Here is a 26,848-nt window from a genome sequence, read left to right on the forward strand (position 1 = left end):
ATGGGATCTGCAAAATGCTGACTTGATGAAATCCGACCTCAAACGATCTCCAGCTCCACTCTGATCATCTGTTGCCACTCCGTTGAGTTATTCCTCTCTGATCTGCATTCGTCTTTTTTTTTCCCTTTCAGCCTTTCCTTTTCTCTTTCCTTTTTCTGTCTGTGTCTTTGTGTTTTTCCGTAGACTCAGACGAAATTGGAACATGCCCACATTCGTCAGCTTGAGCAGAGTCTGCTGCTCGAAAAATCGAGAGCAGCGGCGCTCCAGAAAGAATTAGAGAGGCGAAGGGTAAAAAGCATGAGCCCGCTGCCTGTGCTTACTGTCCTGTGGTGTTCTGCCTCTCTGTCAACAGCATTTAAAATAAGCTGCACTGGTTGAAGTCATGTCCCGTCTGCCTTTGGTTTTCACATTTTAATTTAACCCTGAGGAATGCTGATTATAAACGTACAGAATATTAATTTAGACTGAATTACCTGTGTAATATGGATACAATTGAAACATAATTTGCATTTTTTTTGTCAACTCTACCTGTGTTGATCTTTGTCTGTGAAAAATATCTTAATACTGGTAACTGATCACTCCTACAATTGATTTAGAGTGACCATTCATAATTGTTATGTTTTTAGACTGTAGGAGGAAGCTGGAGTACCATGAGAAAACCTATGCATGCTTAAGGAGGGCATGTAAATGACCAACAATATGTTTCCAGCTTTGCACCTCTGTGCAGCCTCATAAAGTATTAGCTTAGTTTAGCTTATTTTGTCTGATTTTAGTTAAGTTTTGCCTTAGCTTTGCTTACTTAAGTTTATTTAAGTTTAGTTTTTGCCTTAGCCCATTAAATTTTACATTAGATAACTTTAGCTTATCTTTATTTTTGTCTTAGCTTATTTTAGCTTACCTTAGTTTAGTTTTGCCTTAGCTTATTTTATTTTATGATACTTTAGTTTATCTTAGTTTATGTTAGGTTAGGTTGGGATATTTTACTTTATCATAATTTAGTTTATCTTAGTTTTGCCTTAGCTTATTTTGTGTTGGGATATTTTAGCTTAGGTTATTTTATCTTAGTTTAATCTTTCATAGCTTAGCTTATTTTAGCTTATAGGATAAGGTTAGGGATAAGTTTAGGGTAAGGGAAAGGGGGTTTAGTTTTTATCAGCTTATTATTTTAGGATACTTTAGCTCAACTTACTTTAACTTACCATAGTTTAGTTTTTGCTTTATTTATGTCAGTTTGTTGTAAGTATCTGATCCCAGATTTGATCATTTCCTTTGTACTTTTGTAAAATAAAGCAGGAATCAAACAACTACTGATGCTATAAAACAAAGTGACACATAACCAGCAGGTGGACAGCTTCATTGTTTACTTTTTGCTCACTTTCCAGGATGGATATCCTTTAGCTCCATATCCATTTTTGTGTGGTTATGTAATTTTTAAAGCTTGAAATGTTTGTGGATGATTGTGGGATAAATCATAGAGATAATTTCCCTGATCTCCTCTGTAGTGCCTTAATATTCTGCGCTGCACCTCCTAGTGAGAGTCTCATCAATAATAAATAGGGTGCCACTCTTTTTTTCTTTCTTTTTCTCTTCAAGATTTTGAAGATAACTAATCATTTTTGAAACACTTGATTACTGCTTCTGTCAACAGGGAAGCCGCAGTCATGTTGCAGAATCCTTGAGGTTGGGCAACAGAACCAAGGTGAAAACAAAGATGCCATCTTGTTTTGGCTTTGATCCGCTGCTGAGCTGTCGCAACTCTCGACTTCAAATTGACTTCCGATGCTCTCGGCGACATTAACCTTGCATAGACTCTTCCGTTTTCTGGTTTCCCTCCTGTGTTTCTGCATCTGGATGCAGTTCAGGAGAATGTGTTTAAAAAACTCTGCAGCCGATTGTTTTTCCACACGGTTGTACTGTGTGTCGTGCAGCAGGTCTTTCTCCTCGATCTTCTCTTTGAATACAGATGTGTGTGTATGTGTGTGTGTGTGTGTGTGTGTGTGTGTGTGTGGAATGTTTACAGAACTGACACTTTTTTCAGGTTTGTTGTTGGCTTCCTCACATTCGCTTGGCTGCTTTTAGATGATCAAACAGAAAATGGCCTCTCATCTTCTGCTTCATTGGACAGTGACACATTGATCATTTGGCTCATTTAAACATTTTGGAAACAATGCATTGACTTTAACTTTAATATCTTTCAGCTTTTATTATCCTGCTGGTACCATTACTTTGATGGTAGTCTCCTGAAATAAAGACAAAATTCACTAATGGCTATGAGGTTAGAAACTATTGGACGCATCAGCAAGATTTGGCTCTAATAATGAAAAAGACTTAAATCTCACTTAATTATTGCTTTTACATTAATGGAGAGGAAATCTAGCTGCATAAATTGTTGCTTAGGATTATAAACCTACAAAAGATTATCACCTGGTCTGCTTTTAAGTGCCTCCTTATTCAGAGTTTTGGATCCCAGCCTGTAAATTGAGTCTTAATTAACCTTGCGAAGAACAGAACGGGGCGGCAAAGTCAGCAACAATCTTCTTCAGCAGACGAATAAACAAATCAACAGGGTTAAATGCTGGTTGGATATTGACCTTTCACTTAGTTGTAATGGCTTGGTCAGCTCGCAGATTTGTACCTTTGTGTTTCATCCAGCCTACTTCAATTTCATGCCTGTAAACAAACAGTGTCGTAACAATCAACTTAACTGTTTTACGTATGTTTATATTTCACTTGGCAGATGGGTATTTGATTAATTTTGGAGTAAAATCTCTCAAGTCTTATAAAATATGTGGTAGAGCCACATAAGAAATGCTTCATGACAGTTCGCTCTTCTTCATATCCAAGTTTTTGGGTGTAATATGGAGCTCTAGGGAGTTAGTGTCAACTTAATCCTAAGTGGCCAAAGTGGCGTCAACATCAGCCAGACCATTGTGGATGACGACGACGTCCAGATCCTCTGAGACTAAGGAGCCGTTGGTCTGACCCTCAGAGACTATGAAAGACTTGGCATCAGCTGGACCATCAAATACTGAAGAGGGGTTGGTCTTACCTGGACTGAAAACATGGTGTCTGGAGCCTTAGAGACTCAAGAGGTGACTTCAGGAACCTTGGAGACTAAAGACATGATGCCTTTAACTTTGGAGACTGAAGACATAATGTCTTAAGTCTTGAAGATTGAAAAGATGATGTCTGGAGCTTTGGAGGACTTCTGGAACTTTGGAGACTGAAGACATGTGGAGGCTTGGAGACTGAATTGGTGTCAGCACTCACAAGTGTTTGCATGAGCAAGACTATTGGAAACTGAAGACGCGCTGGTGTCACTCAGATATCCAGAGACTGAAGAGACAGTTGGCTGAACCTTCAGAGCCTGAAAGATTGTTGACTGGACCCGCTGAGTCTGAAGAAGTAACTGCTTCCTGACCCTTAAAGACTGAAAAGGTGTCGGCTAGATCCTAGGAGACTGAAGAGCCATCTCCATTCACCTGAACCATCAACAGGGCTGTGGTGGTGGCTCTGGTTGCTATGTGGAAGATAAATCAGGGAGCTGAACATACAGAGGGTGGAGGTGGATTAAAAGAGGAATTGCTCTTCTATGTATTTAGTTTGAGAAAAACTTCAGGTCAGGGATGCGCCAGCACTTAAGACCTGCCATCCTATAACTTTTAGTTGCATCTCTTCTCCAACTCCAACATGCCTGAATCAATTGATATGTTGTAACGACAAAAAGCTAAATAGTGTTTTTAATCAATGGATGTGTTTGAATATGAGAGGGAGCCAAACGTTGACCAATCTGTTGCTGTCCACATATTTTATTTGTCATTTATATCCACTGCAAAGCACTTTACTGCCTCAAGTCTTCAGCAGTTTCTCTTTTGATTTCCGTTGTCCTGAAGCCTGATCTCTGCTTGTTTACTGGCTTAGATTTTCTTTGTTCTGCGGGTCGCAGTTTGAAGTTCTTCATCTTCAACCTCTAAACGGAAACGTGTCAGAATCAGTGATGGAAGTTGTTTTGTGTCTCATCAGCAAACCACCGTAGAAGAGCAGAGTCACATCATGCAGCTGGAGGAGGAGCTCGCCCTCCGAAGGGCTGAAATCAAAGACCTCCAGGGTCAGCTCAGGCGGATCGACGCGGGCTCCCAGCAGGAGGCCCCGGGGACCGACGCCAAGCCGGAGACCGTCCTGCTGCGTGAGCAGCTGCTGACGGTGGGCCGCGAGCACCACAAGGAGAGCAGCGAGCTCAAAGAAAAATACGAGACAGCGTTGGCGGCAAGCCAACAGGAGGTGGAGTCGCTGAGGACGGTTGTGGAGAAACAGAGCGCTGAGATCGGCGAGATGAAGCAGAAAGTCCAACAAGCCACCAAGGAGAACATGGAAATGATGGACTCCTGGAAGGTACTCTCTTACTGCTTGGTCTTCAGATTGTAGAGCTTAAGGTAGAACAACGGCAACACTTCATTACTTAATACTTTAATGGCACTTTCTTGATTTCAGCCTAAATGTGACTTGTTTTTGTTTTTTGCACAGGCTAAGTTTGACATGTTGGTGACTGACCATCAGCAATCCTTGAAGGAGCTGAAGGCATCGCTGAGCAGAGGTCAGTCTGCTCCACAAGGCCAGGAGCAGGACGCCCAGGAGCTAAGGACCACTCTGGAGAGCCTAAAGATGGAGCACCAGCTGGAGGTGGAGAACTTGAAGGCCAAACACAAGATCGAAGCCGCCGTTCTGATCAAGGAGCGCGAGGATCTCTGCAATCGCCTTCAGGAGGCCAGAGACCAGCTGAACGGAGGCAGGTCTGACATGGAGGCTCAGAGCAGCAAGGCGGCGCTGAGCGAGGCCTCCCTGAAGCTGCAGAGGGCGGAGGCCAGGCTGGCAGAGATGGAGGTGCTCCAGGTGGAGCGGGACAAAACAACAACAGCACTTCGAGACAGACTGGAGCTGTCAGAGAAGATGATGACGGACTACCAGGCCCTGCAGAAGGCCCAGGCTGAGAGCCAGGAGGAGATCCAGAAACTGGAGGAGAAGCTGAGGGTGACGGCAAACCAGCTGCAGGCTGTGCAGGCAGATCACTTTAAACCTCACGATGCAAACGTAAGCAGCTGAGAAGATCTGACATTACTCTGCTTTACCCTCATGTCGAATGATTTTACAGCTCTTTGTTCTTTTTCAGATGATTGAAGATAATGAAATTTCAGATGAGAAGAAGAAGCTGAAACAGAATATTGAAGGTATTTATATCCATTTAGTAGTAGGTTATCTTTTGCAACATAACAAACATTTGCTTCATAGCACTTGTTAAATTGGGAATGATCTTTTAAAGTACTGCATGTATGATACATGTAGATGCAATCTTGATACCACAGACAAAACCGTTTTGCATTGCAGGCGCAATTAATTTTGCATGTCTTCCTTCATGAATATGCAGAACATATTCTGATAATCAGTAAGTGCAAAAGGCTGGTAGGAGTATATAGAGCTGGAATGACTGCAATGCGATTTATTAAACCTGAACCAGGTTGCAGGAGCTGTGTTTGCATCGACGTTTAGCACGTTTAAAAAGCAGGCGCAAAACTGACACGCAACAATTTCTGCAGTCGCTGCGGCAAGAATGAGGCATAGATGTAATAACAAAAGATGTTTCTGTCAAAATATTTGGAACATTTAAAAAATAGAAAATAAAAATATTTTTAAAATATGTGCCAATTTTGAATTGGCCCAGAAAAAAATGCAGCAGTTTTTATTTGTCTGCTACACGTACAACAAATTTTGAGGCAAAAGATGATCGCTTAAGACATATCAACGCAGGCGGACTAATAACAGTATTTATGCAATTAAAGGGTTTATTTTTTTTCTTCAGAAACGATGGAGAAGTTGATGAAAAAGGAAAAAGAAGTCTTCACACTCTCTTCCCAGGTCGAAGCTCTAAAAACACAGATTGGAGGTAAATGTTGTTGAGCTCTGACGGTTTTCATTCTTATACACATCATACACAGATGCTATATTTCAATTAAAATAAGAACTTTTACATATTTTGCAAAAATTTTGATTTCTTTTCTTTCTTGTTTAGATTTTGAAATGATATGTAATGTTACTCAAATACATTTACCAACAAAAAAAATAGATTATAAAAAGGTTAAATATTGTTTTGCCAACCATTTCAGGAATTGAACCTCGTATATTACGTAGATCTACTCCACTTAGAGTGAAATATTTCAAGCCTTTTTACGTAACAATTGGATATGAAAACCTGAAATTCAAATATCATCATATGAAAAATTATATTTTGAGCAGAAATGTCAAGCTTCTGACAGGTTTGTCAATACTTTGTCTCAGCTTTCTATTAACATACAGAACTCTGAAGCCGCTTCGTTAGCAGTGTGTGGCCTCCCCTCGTTATGGAGGATGTTAATAACTGTCCAGTCAGCAGTTTTCTCCACGAGAAAACGACCAGCTCTGCTGGCGTTTTGAGTTAGCTAAGGATTTTAATATTTAATTTTTTTCACAATATTTTAACTTTGTGAGACTCAAAAGTTTGGGTTTGCATAATCTGTTAGCCATAATCATCAAAATTGCAAGAATTAAAGGCTTGGAATATTTGACTCTATGTGTAATGATGAACCTATATAAAAAGTTCTAATTTTTGTCAACCATTTAAAAATATTCTAATTTCTCACATGTGCATGCACATGTTTTTAACCACTGACAGAGGTCACGCTGCAGCGCTTTGCTTCTTCGCACTTTCTTTCTTTTGATCTTTTCAGAATAATCTTTTGAACAGCTCTGTGACATCAAACAGACTCAAAATGTGCTGGACCCAGCTCGGATAATCAAACTGACGCCCTCTGAAGAATGGCTCATAAATCATTCATAGAGGAAAAAAAAGGTTTAAAGGGCTGTCTCTTAAAGCATAAAATTCATTTTTAATATTTATTTTAGAGTCTAAAGTTCACGGTGGGACAAACAGGAGGAAATCTCATTACTTCTGACTTCGGGTTAGAGGTCAGAAGTAATGGAAATAACGGTGAAAAATAGCTTTTTGATTGAGGTTCTGACACATACTTAGCAGATGGATTTTAACATAAGCCAACATATTATTCCTCTTTGGAAAGCATTGTCATCAAGAGATAAAGATAAAGGGATAATTATCCTAAGGAAAAAAGATATTTTTTATATTTAACTTGGCTTGTTCTATTTTAGTGGCTGGCTAACAGATATACCACATTGTATCAAGTTCTCTTTAAGTCTAACTTTATTTTCTTTCTGCATTAGCTCTGGAAAATAAAGTTCGCTCTGGGGAAAAGAAATTCGAAGCTTTAGCCAAGGAGAAGATGCGTGTGGAGGCGGAGCTAGAGGCCATGACCAAGAAGTCCCATGATGCATCAGGGCAGCTGGTCAGCATAAGCCAGGAGCTGCTGAAGAAAGAAAGGTAGCTGCTGGATGGTTTTTCAATCTCCTCCAGGACTCACTGGAATAACTGATGAGAAAAATCAGCAGAACGGCATGAGGAGGAAAAAAAAGTTTCCCCATCAGTTTGATAGAGATGACTCACTTGGAAACAACAGATAATTTATTGATTTTACTGTGTTTATTGTGACCCACTGACAGGTCTTCTGATTTAAAGCAACATTTTCTCATAAACGAAATGAACTCTGTGGACAGTAAAACACATCGAAATGGTTTTAAAAAAGTGATGGCCAGTAATAATCTTTAGAGCAACTGAAAGAAGCTGCTGTTTTTGTTTTTTAACTATATTTTTATAGGTTTTTAGCTGCAGTATAGAAACTGTAATTATATTTTATTTTGAGTAACAATATCATTTCAGTTACCAATTAATTCCATATATATTAACTTTTCAAATCTTTATTTCTGTTAATTATAGTGATTTTTGTCTTATGCCTAATAAAAACAGGACATGTAAGATCAGAATATTAAATCAGACCCTTAAAAAACATTTTTAATGCAGGAATGTGGACTTCCCTGCTGAACGGTTGTTATTTTCAATTCATACTTTTAATCAGACAAACAAGCCTCATCGAAATGCATATTTTAATTCATTGAATATGGCTGCTCAGTTTGTCTGGATTTATTTGATTTGAAATTGATTTGTTTTGTTTTGGGGGGTTTTTGCCTCAAAAATAAAATGGAGACAGACCACATGTAGAAAATCTTTATATTCTTACATTAATACTAATAATTTTCTCCTGAAAATGAGCACAGTTTGCATTAGGCTTAAAGTGGTTTTAAATTGCAGAAATATGTGGGAGTGTTGACTGAATAGAAGGACTTTCATCATCCGTGGCGTCAAAAAAGAGTTTTAAATCTAATTAATAATGATGTTTTTGTAATACAGTTGCTGTTTTGTGAATTGTAATGTTTTTCTCTTTGCTCCAGGAGTCTGAATGAACTGCGGGTGTTACTCCTGGAGTCCCACCGCCACTCTCGGGACGTGGAGAAAGACCTGAGCCGAGAGGTGCACAAGGCTGAGTGGAAGGTCAAGGAGCAGAAACTTCAGGACGACATAAAAACCCTGAGAGAAAAACTGCTTCTGCTGGTGAGAACAAACAACGGCTTTGATTTAATATCACACTAATTGAATTGAATCGGAATGACTCCAAAAGCACCAGCAATATTTTTTTTTATTTTTTTTTATCTACTGTTCTTGTCAATCTGCTGGAAACTGTTTTTGTCGTGAATTAATTTTTCAGAAACATAAACATCCCGTAGAAGAAAATGTGTCCATCCTCTTTTTTTCAAAACTTCATTTTTTTTTCTTAATTTAAAATAAGAAAAGAATGTATGCTGCATTAAATATTAAATAAATAGAAGATAGCTGTTAAAAATATTAAAAGCCTGTAAGAAGATTAATAAATGTTTTTTGTTGTACTTTAGAGCAAACAAAGAAAAAACACAAAATCTTACCAAGTTTTTTATAGTCTAATTTCTAGTACAAGTGCCTTTACACACTTAAAATAAGAGAAAACTAAATTAAAAGTAACTTTTCAACAAGATTAATCTTTCAACAATATTAATAATTTAATATTGATTTTTCAAAAGCACTATTCCCACAGGCAAGTTATTTCACTTATAACAAGACCTTCCATCATATTACTATTGAAATAATCTTCCAGTGGAACTACTTATTCATCAATATTAAGGAATTGTTGACTTAAATCAAGCTCCTATAGTTTATGGAAAAGCTACTTGTAAGTTAGTTTTGTCTTAGTTCAAGTGTGCTAAGATATTTGCACTGTAGATTTTGTGTTTTTTTCTGTAAACCTGTGCTGTTTGCCCTAAATTACTACAGGGACATTTAATCATCTTTCAGACTTTTATTATTTATTAACAGCTATATTTCAGTCAATTATTATTTATTGTGGATTCCTAACCTACAGAGATGGAGGTTTAGAGCGGAGCTAGATGTCAAAGTGTTCATTTTGGTTGTTAAAGACTCAAACACTCATAAGACATGTAGCTGGTCAGTTTATGGTTGTTTTGTTTGAGGCTGCTCAGTGTTTCTGTTTGATGAAATATTGGTACTGTGAGCTTACCCCGTTTCCTGCTCCACGAAAACGGCGGGAAAACCATAGCAACCACTAACTCGGTTTTTATATTTCTCACGTGCTTCTCCATTTTTCACTGGATTCCTAAATCTTCTAAAAGAGCAACAAAATGGACGTTTTTACCACAGTAATAATTATGTCTCCTACCACTTTACAGTTTGAATTTAAAAAGTTGTTGTAAAATATCAAAATTAGTAACTATAAAACAGAAATGACCAGTTATTCTTGGATTTTGGGTCCCAGTAATCTCTGACACTTTGTATCCAGTAGTTTTACTGCTGTTGGCTTATATTAATAATTTGTCTCACCTGCGTTTGTTTTTCAGGGAAGGGAGCGGTCCTCTCCTGACCACCGGCGGTACTCCATGCTCGACCCGTCGGCTCTGGACTCGGAGGTTAGCCGCCTGCGCCAGCGGCTGCTCAACACCGAGGACGCCCTGAGGAACGCCCTGGAGCACAACCAGCAAGTCGACAAGCTTGTCCAGGCCATGCGAAGACATCCAGATAAGAGCCAGGTGAAAGAGGTTTAGAAAGGAGTACGCATGTTCTATGAAGAAGCTTTGTCGGTATTAAAAGCTGGAGAGTGGATTGCTAGTTGTCAGTTGGGGGAATTTGAATGGGAAGCAAAGCTAGCTAAAAGATCTGCAAAAATCATCCACATTCTGACTGCTTTTTTTTTTTAGCTCTTTTCCTATTTAAATAAATAGGAAAGTAGACCAGAACATGTGCATTAACATCTTGTGGAAGAAGACACTTTTGTCAGAAAAAAACAAGACTGTAAACTGAACTGGCACATCATTCTAAACACAATATGTTCATAATAGAACATGGTGGGGAAAAGAAGAGCTAAATACACAATAGAGCAGTGATGGGCAAATGTTTTACCTTATCAGCCAAAACTGTCAAGTTACAAGTAATTGAGGGCCACAGAATATTGATTTTTTTATTTTTTATTTTATTTTACTGTAATAAGAATTGTAAAGAAGAGAAAAAAAAATTCATCTTCATCAAAATTTACATTTTGCACATTTTTATACTTCCATTAGGGTCTCAACACCCAGCCGTTCATTGGCAATAAATTAATGTTTTTTGGTGTCTGGTCATTTCGAAAACCTCCTGAGTCCCAAGTCACAATCAACGGGAACTGCGCCGTTACCTAGCAACCCTAGCCGAGCCCAGACTTAGCAACACCAGCTGAGCTCCAACATGGTTGGTCAGCTGGTTCTACTGCTGTATGCGCTGTACAATTGCTGCTGAAAAAGACAAGTGTTTTGTTGTTGACATGCCATCCAGAAACCACTTGCTGCATTGTTGTTGGTTGTGCAGGAAGCTCCACTAGTGCTTTTCAAAGACGTATAGTTCTATAACTGCGCAATTGTTTGCAGCCATTTTCATGTATGATTGTAAATGTTGGGGGGCGTGGCCAGCAGCAGCAGTATGATGGACTATTTTTATACATCAAACATCGATTTGCTTTGTAAATGCCAGACAATATCATGTTATGTAGCATTGCTCTCCAAGGTGCATTTTCAATCAAATATTTTATATATGCTCTACAAAAAAATCTGTGAATAAGTCGGAGTTAAATTCCACAGAAAAGTCCTTGATTACTGACCCGCGAATTGGCAGGGCTCCTCTGTAATGTCTTTTCCAGGCAGATGAATTAAAATTTACTCAAATACATCTGAAGTCATGCACGTTCATAGGGCACTGGATGTTTAAATGTTCTGGTCAGATATTTGTCTACATGTATCATTTCTGGGGTTTTTTTTTTTCAGGTTCTAGGTGCAAATTCAGCGAATGGAATTCACCACCAGGAATCAGACATCACTCAAGAGGTTGTTGCTGTTTTCTACTGAAATGTTCTTAATTCTTCATTTTTATTTAATTACCCATGTAACAGATAAATTAAATCAAAATCAAAAAGAAACAGGAGAGGGCAGTAAACATACATGAAGGGAGCCATTGACAAACTCAGAAATATTTTGTCTGTTACTCAATGCCATCCCACATCTACATATCAGAAAGTAGAAGTGGTTTTGCTCTCTTGCTGATGCCAAATGCTTTCAACCTTCTTTTCTAGGAACAGCACTGATGGGGGCAGCAGCGATGATGGGGCGGGCGACTCCAACGTGAACCCAGACTGACGTTGGGACCTTCAGACGGGAGCAGAGCGTCTCCCGATGCTGCGTCAAATGCCTGAAAAACACTTCCGTTTACAGTCAATGAATACCAAAACAGTGAATTTATATGTTGTTGCAGAATGCACCTAATAGCCAATCACGAAGATCACTTAAAGTACTATAAAGTATGGGACATGAAGAGATATTATCAGTGAAATAACTGCTGAGAGCTCGAGAGAATGGCAGCTTTGGATGCTTTACAGTAGTTAGGAAGCTTCGTTCAACAAGTCAGCGGGAAGAGCTATTGGACTGACTCTTGGTCGCTTTCTTTGTTTTATTTATTGCTGTTATTTTTGACATTTTGCTTTCTAATAATTCTCTGTACTGCTCAAAGAAACACCCGAATTCTGACGTTTCTATTAGATTCTGACTCAATCTGATGTCACCGAACTGTAAAGGTCAAAACTCCCTCTGTAACGCACACAAGCAACAGAAATGTTATCTCTGTTTAATCCCTTCATGATTGTAGTCAGGTTGTATGCATTGTATGAATCTTAGATTTCCCTTTTTTTAACATCCCTATGAATGAACCAAGCGTGGCCCAAATAGAACAGAGCAGAATTTGCAGCGTATCCTTTTCAAAATCAGTCGCAACAAAAGTGCAGAAACCGACCAACAAGTCACTCTAACCTAAATAAACAGAGTTACCAGGAGCAACTATGTGTCTTAATATAAACGTTATATGCCTTTTCCATCCTTTCAGTGCATTATTATGAAACAACAAGACAGCAGTGGAAAGCATCAGTGTGCTAGCAGTTTTCTGATATAAACCCACTGGCAACCGTAGTGAACCACCACGGTGGAGTGACCTGATGTGGACATGATTTAATGCACATGTAGACCAGCGGTGGGAGAACCAGTAGAACCAGCACCAGAGGACAGAAGTTTTCATCTGGACTGAAGGAGTTGTGTAAAACCAGGCACATCGTGACACTATGACACTACGACTACATTCACACATAAAACAAGCCATGTCAGACTTTTTCACTGCAGTCTGAACGGCCCAATTCCAGACCTTTCATCCCCCAAAATATCAGATTTGTGCCACTTCCATGTGTGGCACTATATCGGATACGTGTCTGATTGTTTTTTAAAGCGTCTGCAATCTGAACGGTCATGTTGCATTTCATCCAACTTTCACGTCATTGACACCCGTTGTAATTCTGCGCCAGATGATGATGAAGGCAGCTGGCTTTTATTTTAATAGTCCACTTCCAGCTATCAGCAAATGCATTTGCATATTTGCTAAATATTTTTGGTCTGTACAAAATATTTAGTTTTAAGCTAAACATGTAGCTCAATAACTAAATATTTAGCTTGATAAATAAATATTTAGCTCACTAAGTAAATATTTAGGTTCAAGCAAAACATTTACATCACTTTGTAAATATTGAGGTTATTGTTAATGAGCTTGATATTTAGCTCATTAACTAAATATTTAACTCACTAAGTAATATTTAGCTTGCTAAACATATTATTTAGCCTGATAAATAAATATTTAGCTTAAAACTAAATATTTAGCTCACTAACTAGATATTTAAAGTGAAGCTAAATTTGTAGCTTAAGAAGTAAATATAAATATTTATTTATATTGCCTAAATATTGCCTAAATATTTAGTTTCCAAATAAAACTAAATATTTAGCTCATTAACTAAATATTTCGTTTTGTTTGGAAACTAAATATTAAGCTTGCTTACTACATTTTGAACACGCTTCCAATAAAACCACAGCAGAAGCAGCTCACTTACCCTGAATCCCTGGGCTGGTCACCGCTACTGCCATCGTATCTTCAGAGATGAATGTCGGTTGTGTATTTGCATTGAACGGCACTCAGTACTACTTACCTACTAACATTGTAAAGAGAGACATCAACATTATTCTTGGTATTATGGTCTGGGAAGCCACAAGGAGCCAGGTTCTTCCATGTTTCTTCTCGGCTTCAGATCCAGTGAGGATTTTCTGGATCTTAAAGGTCCAGCTACATGAGCTGGAGCGATAGCAATGACTGTATGACTGATTTGTATCAAATTATTTCTCAAATTTGACCCACTCACATCCATGAGCTTGTGCTGCCAACTTGGTTATCCATGTGGTCAGATATTGTAATCATTGCATTATGGTCACACATGAACTTTCCAATGGTTAATTTCCCACCACTCTCTGTGGTTACCTAGCTCTTTTTGTCAGTGGCTGTACAAAGTTAAGAGAAACTACAACTTGACTGAAATGCATTTAGGATTGTGAAAAAGTATTCTGGCTTTCCTTCTTTTGTCACATTTGTATGTTTCAGACCATCAAACTAATTTTAATATCAGACGGAGATAACCTCAGGTGTACCAGGCCTTTTGTCCACAAAGCTGACATACAGTACGTGGAATTTTTGAAAGTGTGTGCTGTTTTACACCTTATTGATGCAATATTTCAGAAAAAGAAGATTATGCTAACTTGGTGGTGGAAGTAGTTTGATGGTCTGGAACCATCAAACTAGACAGCCAACGGTAATTGATTAACTGCGTAAGTTTTGCTCCCTAAAAGAAAATCCTGAAGGAAAATGTCCAGGCATGTGTTACCCATACAAGGATCCAAAGTACACCAGCAACTCCACCTCTGAAGGTCTCATAAAACATTTGGAGTGGGATAGTAAAAGTCTAGACTTTTTAATTTAGATGATGTGCCAAGACCTTAGTTGTCGATGCTCTACAACTGCCCATGGTTTCTAACTTTAAACAATAAAGGGCCAACAGTGTGGCAGTTGTATCAACCAAGGGTGGTACAATCAGTTATTAGGCACCAGTTACATTTTCATGGAGGCCAGGTTGGTTTGGACAGGTATTTTCCCATGTCATCATTTGAAAACTGATTTTCAAAGACTTGCCGCTGCCTATTCGCAGTTTAATATTCACAGCTTTACTATGGAACGTAACTGAAAATTATTTTTCGAAATATTTGCCTGTTCTCAAGTTTTTTGTAGAGCATGTCTAAAATATTTAACAGAAATTGAAACTCTGGGAGCTGAAATACCTCAGCACAATGCTACTAGACTTGCTTTCAGCTGCCGCTTGCAGAGCAGCCAATCCAGGAGCACCATTCATTTTTCTTGGCACTGATTGCCTATACCACCGAGAACTGAGATAAGGAAATCATTTGATGTTGGATCCTGCTGTAGTGCTACGGCGGCTTTCATTGTGTGTATTGATATACATTAAAGTATATTTGGTGTCTAAACTATTAAAATAAGCAGTTGTAAATGTTTTTAGAGGGGATTTGCAAATTGCCGCCATACCGTCCATACCATAATTTAGTAGTTTATAAATTAAATTATAAACTACTAAAATCTTGTCGTTTTCTTTGTCCTCCATTGGAAATAAAAAGAAAAAAATATACTTCAACAGATGCGGGAGACCCGCATCTGTTGAGTGGATTTTAAACTCAAAAATATTTTGGTGTGACCGAAAAAGCAAAAACTGAAAAAATGTCTAACTTTGGGAATACTTTTTCACAGCTATGTACCTCTGCAGCATTGATATGATAAAAAAAAAAACAGTGTTGAATAACTACACTATATCTTCCTTTGTTATACTATTTTCAGGTTGTTGCTAAAGGATGCTTTTGAGTTTGTCCTTAAAATCAAAATTGCTGGGATTTGGGATGCAAATCCCAGCAAGACTTATGATTAATTGTCATAAGTCTAATAAACCATTAATTGTCGATTAATGGTTTATTAGATGATGATTAGTTCCACCCACTTAACTAATAACGTCCACTTGAGCCTTATTTCAATGTTGCAGTGTGGCCGCCATCCAGAAGAGGGCGCCGCTGGCCGTTCTTGAAACTGAATTAAAGATGGCGCAGTATTCCGTTACAGGAAAAAGAAACGGCCCAGACATGAGAAGGAGGCCCAGACGGTGTCTGGTGTGAGATTTAAAGATTATGCGGTTCTTTTTTGTTACAAGACAAAACTCGGGTTTTTAAGAAAGTGCCCGCTTATCAAGTAATTGTTAATTGATCGATAAGAACAATTAGCTTTAGTTTAACTCCTCAATCGATAACTTGCATCCCTAGCTTGGACAGAAGGTGGATGATTATTATCCTGGAAAACCTACAGAAAATAGCCGTCCTTCAAAAACACAAATTATTGCAGTTATACTTCATTTACTGTGGACTCTATCAACATCTCATCCATTTGGTAATTCATGATGTTTTGTTAAAAATGGCAGCCAACATGAGCCCATTCTTTTGCTGTATTAATAGTGCTTTACTGACCCCTGAATGGCTGTCACACAAGTTGAAACTCAAACGAACAAATGTGGGATGCTGAAACTCACCCAGCCTCTGATTAACAACACGAGGCTCTGGTTTTGTGCTTCTGCTGTACAGTCTTCCAGAAATTGATTTATCCATGTCTCATCTGAAGCAGAAGTTTGTTTTGTGGGTTTGCTGGAGACATGGAACACATCATGCAAGGCAGCATAAAGTTGTATTTATGCTGCCTTGCATAAACGCAACTGGATGTATTTGTATTTGGCCTCCTCCGCTTGGACCCTTTGGTTTATTGCTGCAACGGTTTTGGGGATTCAGTCATTAAATATTAACAATGTGGCTGAGAGTCTGTCAGTTTTGTGTGCTTGTTTTTGAGCTCTGGGTTATTACTTACACAGTTCAATCTGTTTTTTGCTGATCTTGAGCTACTGAAACAATATTCACAGAAATCACAGTCATTTATTCCTTCCACCGCCACAGCAAAACACTTCCTATGAAACTGAGCTTGTGCTGCAGATCTTTAATCCAAATCTGAGTTTATTAATATTTTCTCCAAATGTATTTTCCTGCTGGTAAAGTTAAAGCACCCAGTAAGAGGGTGTTTATTTTTCATTTCATTTCCTGGAAGCATTTCAAGCCTCCTGGTATCACTTTTATTTGTTGGCCTTGGCAAAATGTCAGCTCTTATCTGTGTCCTAGTTTTAAAAATTTGAGGGCAAATTAGCAACATTTAAACAGCTTATGTTTTGACCAAAGAAACAAGCAGCAGGCCAGGCAAACATCCCAAAACAGTATGTGAAGAATAAAATAAGGTTTATTATGAGTAAAGTTTGTACTTTGTTGATGGGTAAAACCACAGTGGTAAATTTTATTGTGGATCAACAATTTCTATTTCTTTCCATTAACTTTACTGTACATTAAAAGCCAGATTGTGTTCATCGAAACCACTTAGAACAGATGCTAATCCTAAAAATAATTTTAAAACTCCACTGCTATCCCATTACGCAATCAATGCAGAGGGATATTTAGTCATCCTGGGCCCCTCTTTTCATTTTGTGTCACTCTTGTCTAAGACTTGCATGTTGTGTATTATTGTTAGTACGTACTTTCAATCTGCAATGGGATTTTGACATCCAATCTTCAAAAAGGGTGTTTCTAACTTTTTAGAAGAAAACATTTTTAAAAAATATGTTTTGGAAGCGCTCTATAGTGAGGGGTTTGGATTTGACTGTAATGTATTAAATATGGAAACAACAGCTCTAAAATTCATAGTAACTCCATCCTGATTCATTTCAAATAGTTGTTAGAAATAGATTAGTGGGACGAGGAGGCCTTCCAGGATTCAAAACTTATCATGGAGGAGAAATTGTCATTAAGATGTGCTCATATTTTGAATGTTCAAAAATACATTTATTTTCATTACAACACAAGAGTTCTAGCCTATTGTAAACAGTTAATGCATATTTTATAAATGCAGTATTGTAAATAATTTAACTTTCAGAGTGCAAAATTTGTAAACTATCATAAATATTTAGATTAGAATATGACAACCGATGATAATAACTGAGGTAAAATGACTTGGAGTAGGAGTGGGAAGAAGATAATAATGGATTAATGAGTACAGAATTAATGAGTCAGATAACAGTGATCAAATAATAACTGGAGAAAAGTGTGAAACAACAAACCTGAAAAAATTTATGGAATAGTGCAAAAACGTGCTATGGATGAGTTGAATTCGAAATTTATGGGAGGCATCGATCTTGACCAATTGTCAGTACTTTCAGAATTCATCTTTATATTAAACGTGCAGCTCACATTTCTCAAAAACTACTGCAGATCACAAGGAAATGTGCTGCTACTGCAAACCGCAATAGTAGCAGGTAGAGAGCAGAAAAGATGCAGCACCTTTGAGTAAACAAAGACAAAAATGTGCTTTTTCGTCTGTTGTGAAGAACAATGCATGAAAAGAATTACTTTAAAAAGTGTTATATATGTTACTCTTTACTTTTATAGTAGGGAACGTATAATAAAAACCTAACCATAAATTCCTGATGGAAGGATTAGAGAAAAAATGGAAAATCCAGGTGTTTGAAAAAGGAATCAACTCTGTCTGCTTATTTGTCTTTTTTTCCTATAGAAATAATTCTTAATTTAATATTTTTCTATAAATAAATAAATAAACAAATAAATACTCTTTTGTTGTTGTTGTCATTAATTAGATCAGAAAATGTAATTATGAAAACCTCCAGAAACAGGCCCAAGATAATTCTGACTAAAAGCCTGCCAAGAATTAGGATATTTTAATTTTACTAAAAAAAAACCTCTCGTTTAAGATTTAACTTTTGTTGTCCCTTTAAAAAAAAACACACCTGAAATTGTAGCACAAATGAAAATCCACATTGTGAGTTATCTTTTGGGGCCCCCGAGCTGGGGCCGCCCCTGTCTGATCAGGGATTTCCTAAAGCAGAACAGAGTTTATGAACTGGATGACATGATTTTAAAATAAATACATCTTTGCATGAGTGAATATTTGTTCCCTATGCTCCCTTGCTTGTGTCCAGAGGTTGACCCGTTAATCCTGTATGTAAATCGCAGCCAATGGATGCTGCTGTTGAGCTGGGCTGGGATTAGCAGGAGACGAATGAGTTTCAATTTTACTGGATTACAGAACAAAGAAAAAGGGGAAAGGGACACCCTGCTCTGTTAAGGGGCATAAACAAGAAACAAACTCAGAAAATAAGACAGAAAAACACTCGGCTGCAGGAGTCGAAGCCGTTGTCTGGAGAGTGATGCGGATTACGGTGTTTTAGCGGACATTGTTGGATGGGAATTGCGGCTGTTTCTGATGGATTAAAACGGGGGAATAAACCGGGATTGACAGCAGCAACAAGGCTATTTAACCACTAATTAAGGTGGGATTTTACTACTCTCTTTTCATAATTCTGAACGTGTTGATTGATTAATTTAATATAGCGTGGTTTTTGTAGTGACAGCGCGGTGAAAATGCACGGATTATAACCTAATTTCTGGACTGGGGGAGGAGATGAAAGGCTAGCGTTAGCAAGCGAGCTAACGACTTGGAGCTAGCTGGTTAGTTAGCTTAGCGTCTGTTTTTGACCGTTAAACGACCCAAAACGGTCACTGAGACTAAGTTTGAAGACTTTATAATGAGTTTTCAGGTATTTCTTTTTGAGTAAATGGCTAGACTCTGTTTTTAAAACGCGCAAGCAGCCCCTGTCTGCCTGTGAATTATTCTGGCTATCGCTGACACGAAGGTTACCCAGCTAACAACAAAGCCAGCTGGCTGGACGGGAGGTTGCGCATTTTAAACCGAAAGCGACGCGGTTGAAGTGTTACTAACACTTTAATAACGACCGTGTTGCACCGTTAGCAACACCTTACTGTGTAATATAGCGCTGTCATCGGTTACAGCTTGTTTAAAAAGTCCTAAAAACTTAAAACTTGAGTGCATTGTTTTCCAGCTCAAGACAGACTTCTGACAGGGTTTGAAATTTCAGACTTTTTTTCTGTTTTACTTCGGCTAAACTCATCTTTGTATATTGATTTATTTAAATATAACCTAAGAACACATGTAAACGACAGACGGAAGACGTGTGAGGAGGTCTAGAGTGTCAGATAAGTATATTAGTGTTGCAGCATAGAGAGCAGTAAGGCAGCAGTGAGGTGTCCTGTAGGTGTTCAAGGAGGAGGTGGGGCTGGATCATGGATCCACTCTAAACTCCTTCTTGTTTGCTTTGGTGATACACATGCTGACAGATGAGGTTATACAGAAGGAATATGTTATTTCCAGTTGACATTTTGACCTGCAGTGTGAGCAGGGCGCAGCTAGCGCTAAAGCTACAGTAAACGTCTGTAAACAAAATTCATACATTTTTTTGCATTTCACTTTTCCAGGCTCACATTTTCAGTTTAAAATATTCCTGAACAAAAGAGGTCCTGCATGTTTTTTCCATTGTAAAATGACATAATATTCCATATTCATATTTCTGCAATCTTTTTATTACCCCTGAGTCATAATATTATCAGGGGCTTGTCACAATAATCCATTAATCACATTACATAAAAGCTTGATAACTTCCATTCTAATGATTTATATTTGAAGGGACTTTCTGTTTATGGAGACATCCATTTTATTTATAATTTTACTTTTGCATGGTTTTTATTTCTGTTTTATATTGTTTTCGGTTATCGTATTTTGGATATTTAGAACATCTTCCAGTTCCAGTGTTAAGCGTTCATTACAAAATGAAAATAAATGAAAGATACTAACATTTGTTTTTACAGATACTAATAGGTTAATGAAAATATGTTGTGCATTCCCAGTTTTAAAATATTTGAGAAGTAGTACTTGTGCGAACTAGTGAAAACTAACTTTTAGACAGGAAATTGGTCCAGTATTAAAAAAAAGAACATATTTGGAATGAAAACATTGATAGCTGATCTCCTTACTTTTTTACACCTATGAACTTTGTCAGGAAGCTTTAACACTTCATTATGTTTTCTTTTCCATATGCAGTTTGCTCATGTTAAGGTTGTAACAACAGCTTACAGGACTGAAGACTTGTTTTCTCGCTTTAACTGTGAGAAGTCAAGTAAAAAAAAGTTCAATGTTATTTATTGAATCCATTTCTAAAGTTCTGTGGTTATGTTTTTGTTTTTTTTCCAAAACATTTTTGTCCATCATTTTTCCAGCCCACAACTCCTCCAGAGACCATGCTGGGTAGTTGATAGACATAAGTCTTGCTGCTGGCCGCATATTACTCAGATCACAATTTATTTCCTTGAGTTCCTGCTGCTCCTGTCAAATAAACTCTAGTGCTTCGCTTGCATGGAGTACTTTTGCTGTTGAAGTGGAACAACTGCTGCTACTCAAAAAATGTGTAGTTATTGTTTCAGTTTGCCTTATTGAGCATTCTGAACATGACTAAAATCAGACCCTTCTTACACAAATGAAGCAATCCAATTGAATTTATTGACCTCATGTATGTTACTATAGTCCTACATTTGATAATGATGGGGGGGTTGGTACCTACTTCAAAGGGCAGATTTGAGGACAGACAAGATTTCACTGTTTTGGTCCACATCAGTGTTCCCTTACACATTCACACTTCCCCAAACGAACTGGACTTTCTAGGCAAATGAACTAGAGTTCAATTAAAGCGGACTAAAGAGGGCTGCAGTGGAATGCACCCTTAGAAAGACATGTCCTGTTTTTGAACTGTGGGATTACCCAAAGAGTTAACCATTGATGGTTAACAATGGTTAACAATGCTGGCTAGCACCAACAATGCTAACCAGGAATGGAAATGTGACTTGATCTGAAAATGCAGAAGAGCTATCTCAAAGTCAAGCGTGTGGTTCTCTTATATCTCTGATGGTGATGGACTCACCAGATAGGACTAACTCTGTGATAGATTACCTGTCCTGCCAGCAGCTGCCCCCTGTGGAGTGGAGGTCACACTCTCAGGATGTGCAGATTATTAGCAATCACTTTCTGAGAACCAAGAGAGATCTTTTACCGTACAGACCACAGCTCTCTGTTTTTCTCTATTTTGAGGTTAATACTGTCTCGTTACAAGGTGACAGTTTCTCCATGGTGCCATTAGGCTGCATCCCTGCAAAATGCAGCCAAAGAACCATCCGCTGTGATAGCCACATTCAAACTTCAAACACAGGACCTTGCAAAAGTGTCCGTCAAATGTTGAGATTTATCGATCTGTCTGTCTATCTATCTATATAGATAGATATCCATCCATCCATCTCTCTCTCTCTCTATATATATATATACACACAGTACAGGCCAAAAGTTTGGACACACCTTCTAATTCAATGGGTTTTCTTTATTTTCATGACTATTTATAAGGCAAGAAATCCCACTTATTAACCTGACAGGACAGGTTGACCTATGAAGTGAAAACCATTTCAGGTGACGACCTCTTGAAGCTCATCAAGAAAATGCAGAGTGTGTGCAAAGCTGTAATCACAGCAAAAGGTTGCTGCTTTGAAGAAACTAGAATATAAGGGGTATTTTCAGTTGTTTTACACTTTTTTGTTTAGTTCATATTTCCACATGTGTTATTCATAGTTTTGATGCCTTCAGTGTGAATCTACAATGTCATGAAAATAAAGGAAACTCATTGAATTAAAAGGTGTGTCCAAACCTTTGGTCTGTACTGTAGATAGATAGATAGATAGATAGATAGATAGATAGATAGATAGATAGATAGATAGATAGATAGATAGATAGATAGATAGATAGATAGATAGATAGATAGATAGATAGATAGATAGATAGATAGATAGATAGATAGATAGATAGATAGATAGATAGATAGATAGATAGATAGATACACAAATAAAAGAAAACCTGACGACTGTAGATAATCCATCTTCCCATGACTAGCTTCTGTCTCTACTGACTAAGCATGACCCTTCCACCACTATGTTTTACAGTAGGATGGATGTTTCTGTTGTTGGTTTTCTACCACACAGCGTTTTGAAAGGACTTGTAGCATAAAAAGAAATCTATTATCAACTATCCTGTGTCTGAAAGAGCACAGCTGCTAAAAAGCAAACAAATGGATCTGACCGCTCAGCTATAGTCATCTTGATGACAGGCCGCTCTTTGCTGCATGTATTTTCAGATGATCTTTAACATCATCATTTTGAAAATGTAGTGTTTTCTTTAAATGGATACCTAGTTTTTAAAGCAGCATTTTCACTTTCAGCTGTCTATTTTTAAGATGCCTTTTTGCACCATCTTATGTTGAACGATAAATCAATTTTGAAGGTCGGCTGTTCATGTGACAACAGCTTCTTTTTTTAGGTCGTCCTGCTTAGATTTGCAGAGATTAAACATAATACGACACAAGACAAAAGGCGGATGCCAGACCTGGAGCACAAACATAGGGATTATGCTGTTTGTTATGAAAAGCAAGATTTTAGCTGTCCAACCACACCCTGTCTAAAAGGTAGTAGAAGTAAATTAAAATATAGTTCTGCTTTTGTTTCCTCACTTTGTAAAAGAAATACAACTATTTGGCCCATTTTCAGATGTTTTCTTCCTGAATATCTCTGAGGATTGTGTTGGCCCATTCAAGCTGCACTTGATTTGGAGATGATGACAGATTTACGTCAGCATGCACAGTGTATTCTCAACGGACCAATATAGCTTAGCTGAACACGGCTTCAGAGTAAATGTGTTTATGTCAGACTCAGTGGATGGGATTGTGTGGAATGTAAATATACTAAAACCCTCTGTGAAATGTGGGCACAACTAAAAACTTCCTCTTTAAGGATGGAGATGTTGATTTATGATTTTCTTCACTCCATGTCTCGCCATTGTTTGTGATCAATTCTGGGAAAGTCTTTAGGATTGAAGTGAACACTGATGCAGTTTGACTGCACATGTGAACGCCAACAAGACCAGAGATCAGTCCAATAGCAAGAAGCGGATTAGAGCGCAGGGTATTCTGGGTAAATACAGCCAATACAAACGCACGTGTCCAGCTTTAGCGGGAGAAATGGCTCATCGTTTTTTGCCGAAGATAAAACAGAAATCCTCCAACCGCTAAAATTTGACGCCACTCCATTTTTGTTTATATTTTGCAAGGAAGGAAGTTGCACTCAGTGTCTTCTTCAGAGGTTTTCTTTTTGTTTCCTTCTGTGGTTCTTGGTGCAGCCCATCCACAGGTGAGGCATTGAACCAATCAATGCCAAATGTTTGACCAAACACTTGGTCAAACGAACTAAGTGTTTGGTTCGTTTGACAGTTCAGTGTGAAAACACCCTTACTTTTTGTAGACAGATACAGTTTTCACATCTTTGTTAATCTTTGTCCCGTGACATTAAGGAAAAGGCAAATCTCTTGATTCCACTGGAACTGCTCAAAAATACACAGTGCTTCTCCATGCTTGGTCGTTCTGAATCCCAATCTGTCACGTCGGTATTCCACCCCACGCAGCTCTTTTAAACCTGTCAAGAAGCCCCTTAATGGGCAGGACCACCATCTCACTGGCAGAGCTATGATTCTTGACAAGTTCATTTGTAATATTCTCATTTTCTGTCAGGTGTAACTCAAATTTCTTTATTTCCTCGTGCAAGTTGGGTAATGGTTTGCATTCTGAATCAAGAGGGAACTGAATGTGTTAAAGCACCAATGTGAGTTACTGTGCGATGCAAATGGAGGCGCAGTCCGATGGAGGCTGTTGATTTAAATCTGTTGGGTTTTTTTGAACATTTAAAATTCACAGCCACATCTGAACCTCTCATATTTTCCTTCCTGATGACGCATATATTTTCATATGCATACATTGGTATAGGAGTGGAGCCCTTTTCAGATGTGAAACCTGCTCTAGAGATTCTATAATTGTATGTAATTTCTGCTGTCAAAAACCCATGAATGCAAATCCTCCTCACTCACTTACTGAGTACTCTCACTCAGTAAGTGAGTGAGAGACAAAGGTAAGGCTGGAGCGGTGTGAAGCTCCGGTCCGGATTGGCTGCGGTCGGGCGTAGTGATTAGATGATGTGGTGAAGCTGGTTGAGACAGCTGTTTATTCATTTTGGGACTGAACGGAGTTTTCAGAACGCTGGTTTGTAATCTATTAATTATGGAAGCCCATTTCCGCTGCTCTGTTAAAAAAATAAAATAAATCATCTCATTAAAATGAGTTACTATCTCAAAATAATGAGATACCATCTCATTATTTGGAGAGACTCACACGGAGAAGAAAATAGCAGTTAAAAAGATTTAATGGTACAATTTCTTTGGCGCTCGGACCCGGCAGAAGACCGTGAGCCGAGGATCGCCGTGAGCAGGCGGTCTGCTCGGCGAGGTCGGGATAGTCTTCCCCCCAAAAGAGGGAGCCGGGCCGAGGCCTGGCTGGCCTGCAGTCGTATGACTGATAGGCGCACCACGTTGGTTGGGGCCTGCAATCTGACAAGACTGATAGGCGATAGGGCCCGCACGCTGGCGGGACTGATGGCGAAGCAGCGTGATGGACTGCGAGGCCAGCAGAAGGGGCAGTTGGGTGGGCAGCACGGCTTTTTTTTTCTTTTTTTTTTTTTTTTAACCAGAAAAGAGGAATTGTAAATAAAAGATTGCCCTTAACTCCGTTTGTTTTCAGGTGCGTTTTATATGGAACTTTAGGCGGATCCCCTCTACTAGTCATGAAAAGCTTTAAGAAAATGGTGCTGCGATTAGGAGACCAGCGGCAGCTGGGGCGGAGGCCAGAATGAGCTGAAATGCAAACCGGAACTACTGACAGAATTTGGAGCGATCTTAGCAACAGAGGGAAGAGAGGGCTACGGCGGCCTGAGCGGGGAACTAACGGAACGAGCTAGTCGCGACCCTGGAAATGCCAAGACTGACCGGCTATAGGAGGCGTGGTAAACGTGAGTTAAAGGCGCTGGTACGCTGACAGAGACGTAAAGCGAAGGGAGAATGAACAAGTCAGGAGCAGGTACGTCTTACCTAGACGACGCCCGATGGGCGCAAATGAAGCTGCGGGTTGATGAGGCTGACAAGCCAGCTGCGAGCCGAGATAGGTGGAGGTGAGCGCAGCGGTCTGATGCGACGTTCTCTCGGAGGTGAACTGGGAGAGACGATCGGGCAACGGATCGAGTCCATGGTGGGACGAGCAGGAAGAGCCGACGTGCGTCGGTGCAGCCACGGCGGATCGTGGAGACGACTAGCGCTTGCTGCGGGGGATAGCGCCAATGAGCCGCAGCAGCCTATGGTGAGCCGGAGCGGGGAACCGGGCAGATAGCGGAGGACTGCGACGTCAACGAGGGGAGGACGGAAAATTCCGGCTCGTCGTCGCCGATGGAGGCCGAAGGAAGGCGTGATGAGGGCGGTTAGATTGGTGAGGAGTAGCGGGGAGTCGACAGGAGCGCAGCCGGTCGGTGAGGGATACTCCCTGGATCTGGGCGGACGGAAGGCAGCTGAAATTTGTTGACTGAATGTCGGAGAGGTAGGAGAAGCGTTCACGTAGGTTCGAAGCACGGCTGACGAGCAGGAAGACCCCAGGGTAGCTTGGACTTTTGAAGGTGTCTTTGGACGATGATTGGCTGGAGCGGCGTGAAGCTCCGGTCCGGATTGGCTGCGGTCGGGCGTAGTGATTAGATGATGTGGTGAAGCTGGTCGAGTCTCCCAGTTTGAATTTTCGCCAAGGCTCCAAGATAGTACAAAATATCACAATAAAATTTCATGTTGCCCACCTCTAGTTTACAGACAACAAATCAGCTGGTATCTCTTTAAAGCTGCAACAAATTATTTGTTTTCTCATTATATAACTTTAGACAGTTTTTGTAGAAATTGACTGTTTTGCAAAATTAAAAATAATATTAAAGGGAACTGATTGCAACAAATAATAAGAAATTCATTTTTTGTAGTTCTTCAAGCTAAAAAAAATAATAAAACATCCAAGACTTTCTGAGTCGTCTGGAACAGAAAAATATCCAACAAGTAGTTCGAAAATAAACTGACTAAAGGAGTTGAAGAAATCCTGTAGCTTCAGTTTTGTTTCTACATTCAGCTTCAGCTTTAAAGCGTCAAGTCAAAAAATATTCGCCATGCCTGACAGGTGGGCAAAACTGCTGTTTTGCTGCTTCCGCTTTCAGCTTCGCTTCTAGATAAGTTCATATTCTTTGTATCTCTAACAGTCAGTGAGTGAGACACAGAGGTAAAATTAAGAGAAAAATTAACCTAATCACTTTTTTCCCCAAAGGCAGGAAAAACCGGAGCACCCGGAGAAAACCTATCCATTGAGTTTAAGGAGTGTGTCCATTTAACACTGGTTTAACGCACCTGGATCAAATGATGGCT

At 39.0% G+C, this 26,848-nt stretch overlaps 2 protein-coding genes across 4 annotated transcripts in view; both read left to right on the forward strand.

Moving 5' to 3' along the window:
* Nucleotides 1–12,396, forward strand: part of clip2 (CAP-Gly domain containing linker protein 2) — a 35,375-nt gene extending 22,979 nt beyond the window's left edge. Inside the window, exons 9-18 of one of the 3 annotated variants that reach the window (XM_005800349.2) lie at nt 184–288; nt 4,024–4,392; nt 4,525–5,088; nt 5,168–5,225; nt 5,855–5,938; nt 7,267–7,423; nt 8,389–8,548; nt 9,883–10,071; nt 11,335–11,394; nt 11,640–12,396. In XM_005800349.2, the coding sequence (XP_005800406.1) occupies nt 184–288; nt 4,024–4,392; nt 4,525–5,088; nt 5,168–5,225; nt 5,855–5,938; nt 7,267–7,423; nt 8,389–8,548; nt 9,883–10,071; nt 11,335–11,394; nt 11,640–11,651 (1,758 nt within the window). In that variant the 3' untranslated portion in view covers nt 11,652–12,396. Of the gene's footprint in view, nt 1–183; nt 289–1,648; nt 1,700–4,023; nt 4,393–4,524; nt 5,089–5,167; nt 5,226–5,854; nt 5,939–7,266; nt 7,424–8,388; nt 8,549–9,882; nt 10,072–11,334; nt 11,395–11,639 lie in introns of all 3 variants that reach the window. The other 2 variants (XM_023342376.1, XM_005800350.2) reach the window with 2 other exon arrangements.
* Nucleotides 12,397–18,635: 6,239 nt separating this feature from the next.
* gtf2ird1 (GTF2I repeat domain containing 1) overlaps nt 18,636–26,848 on the forward strand; it is a 60,637-nt gene continuing 52,424 nt past the window's right edge. Inside the window, exon 1 of the mRNA XM_014469252.2 lies at nt 18,636–18,911. The gene's annotated coding sequence lies outside the window, so the exon portion shown is untranslated. The remainder of the gene's footprint in view (nt 18,912–26,848) is intronic.

The sequence above is a fragment of the Xiphophorus maculatus genome, chromosome 11, assembly GCF_002775205.1.
Source record: "Xiphophorus maculatus strain JP 163 A chromosome 11, X_maculatus-5.0-male, whole genome shotgun sequence".
Lineage (NCBI taxonomy): Eukaryota > Metazoa > Chordata > Actinopteri > Cyprinodontiformes > Poeciliidae > Xiphophorus > Xiphophorus maculatus.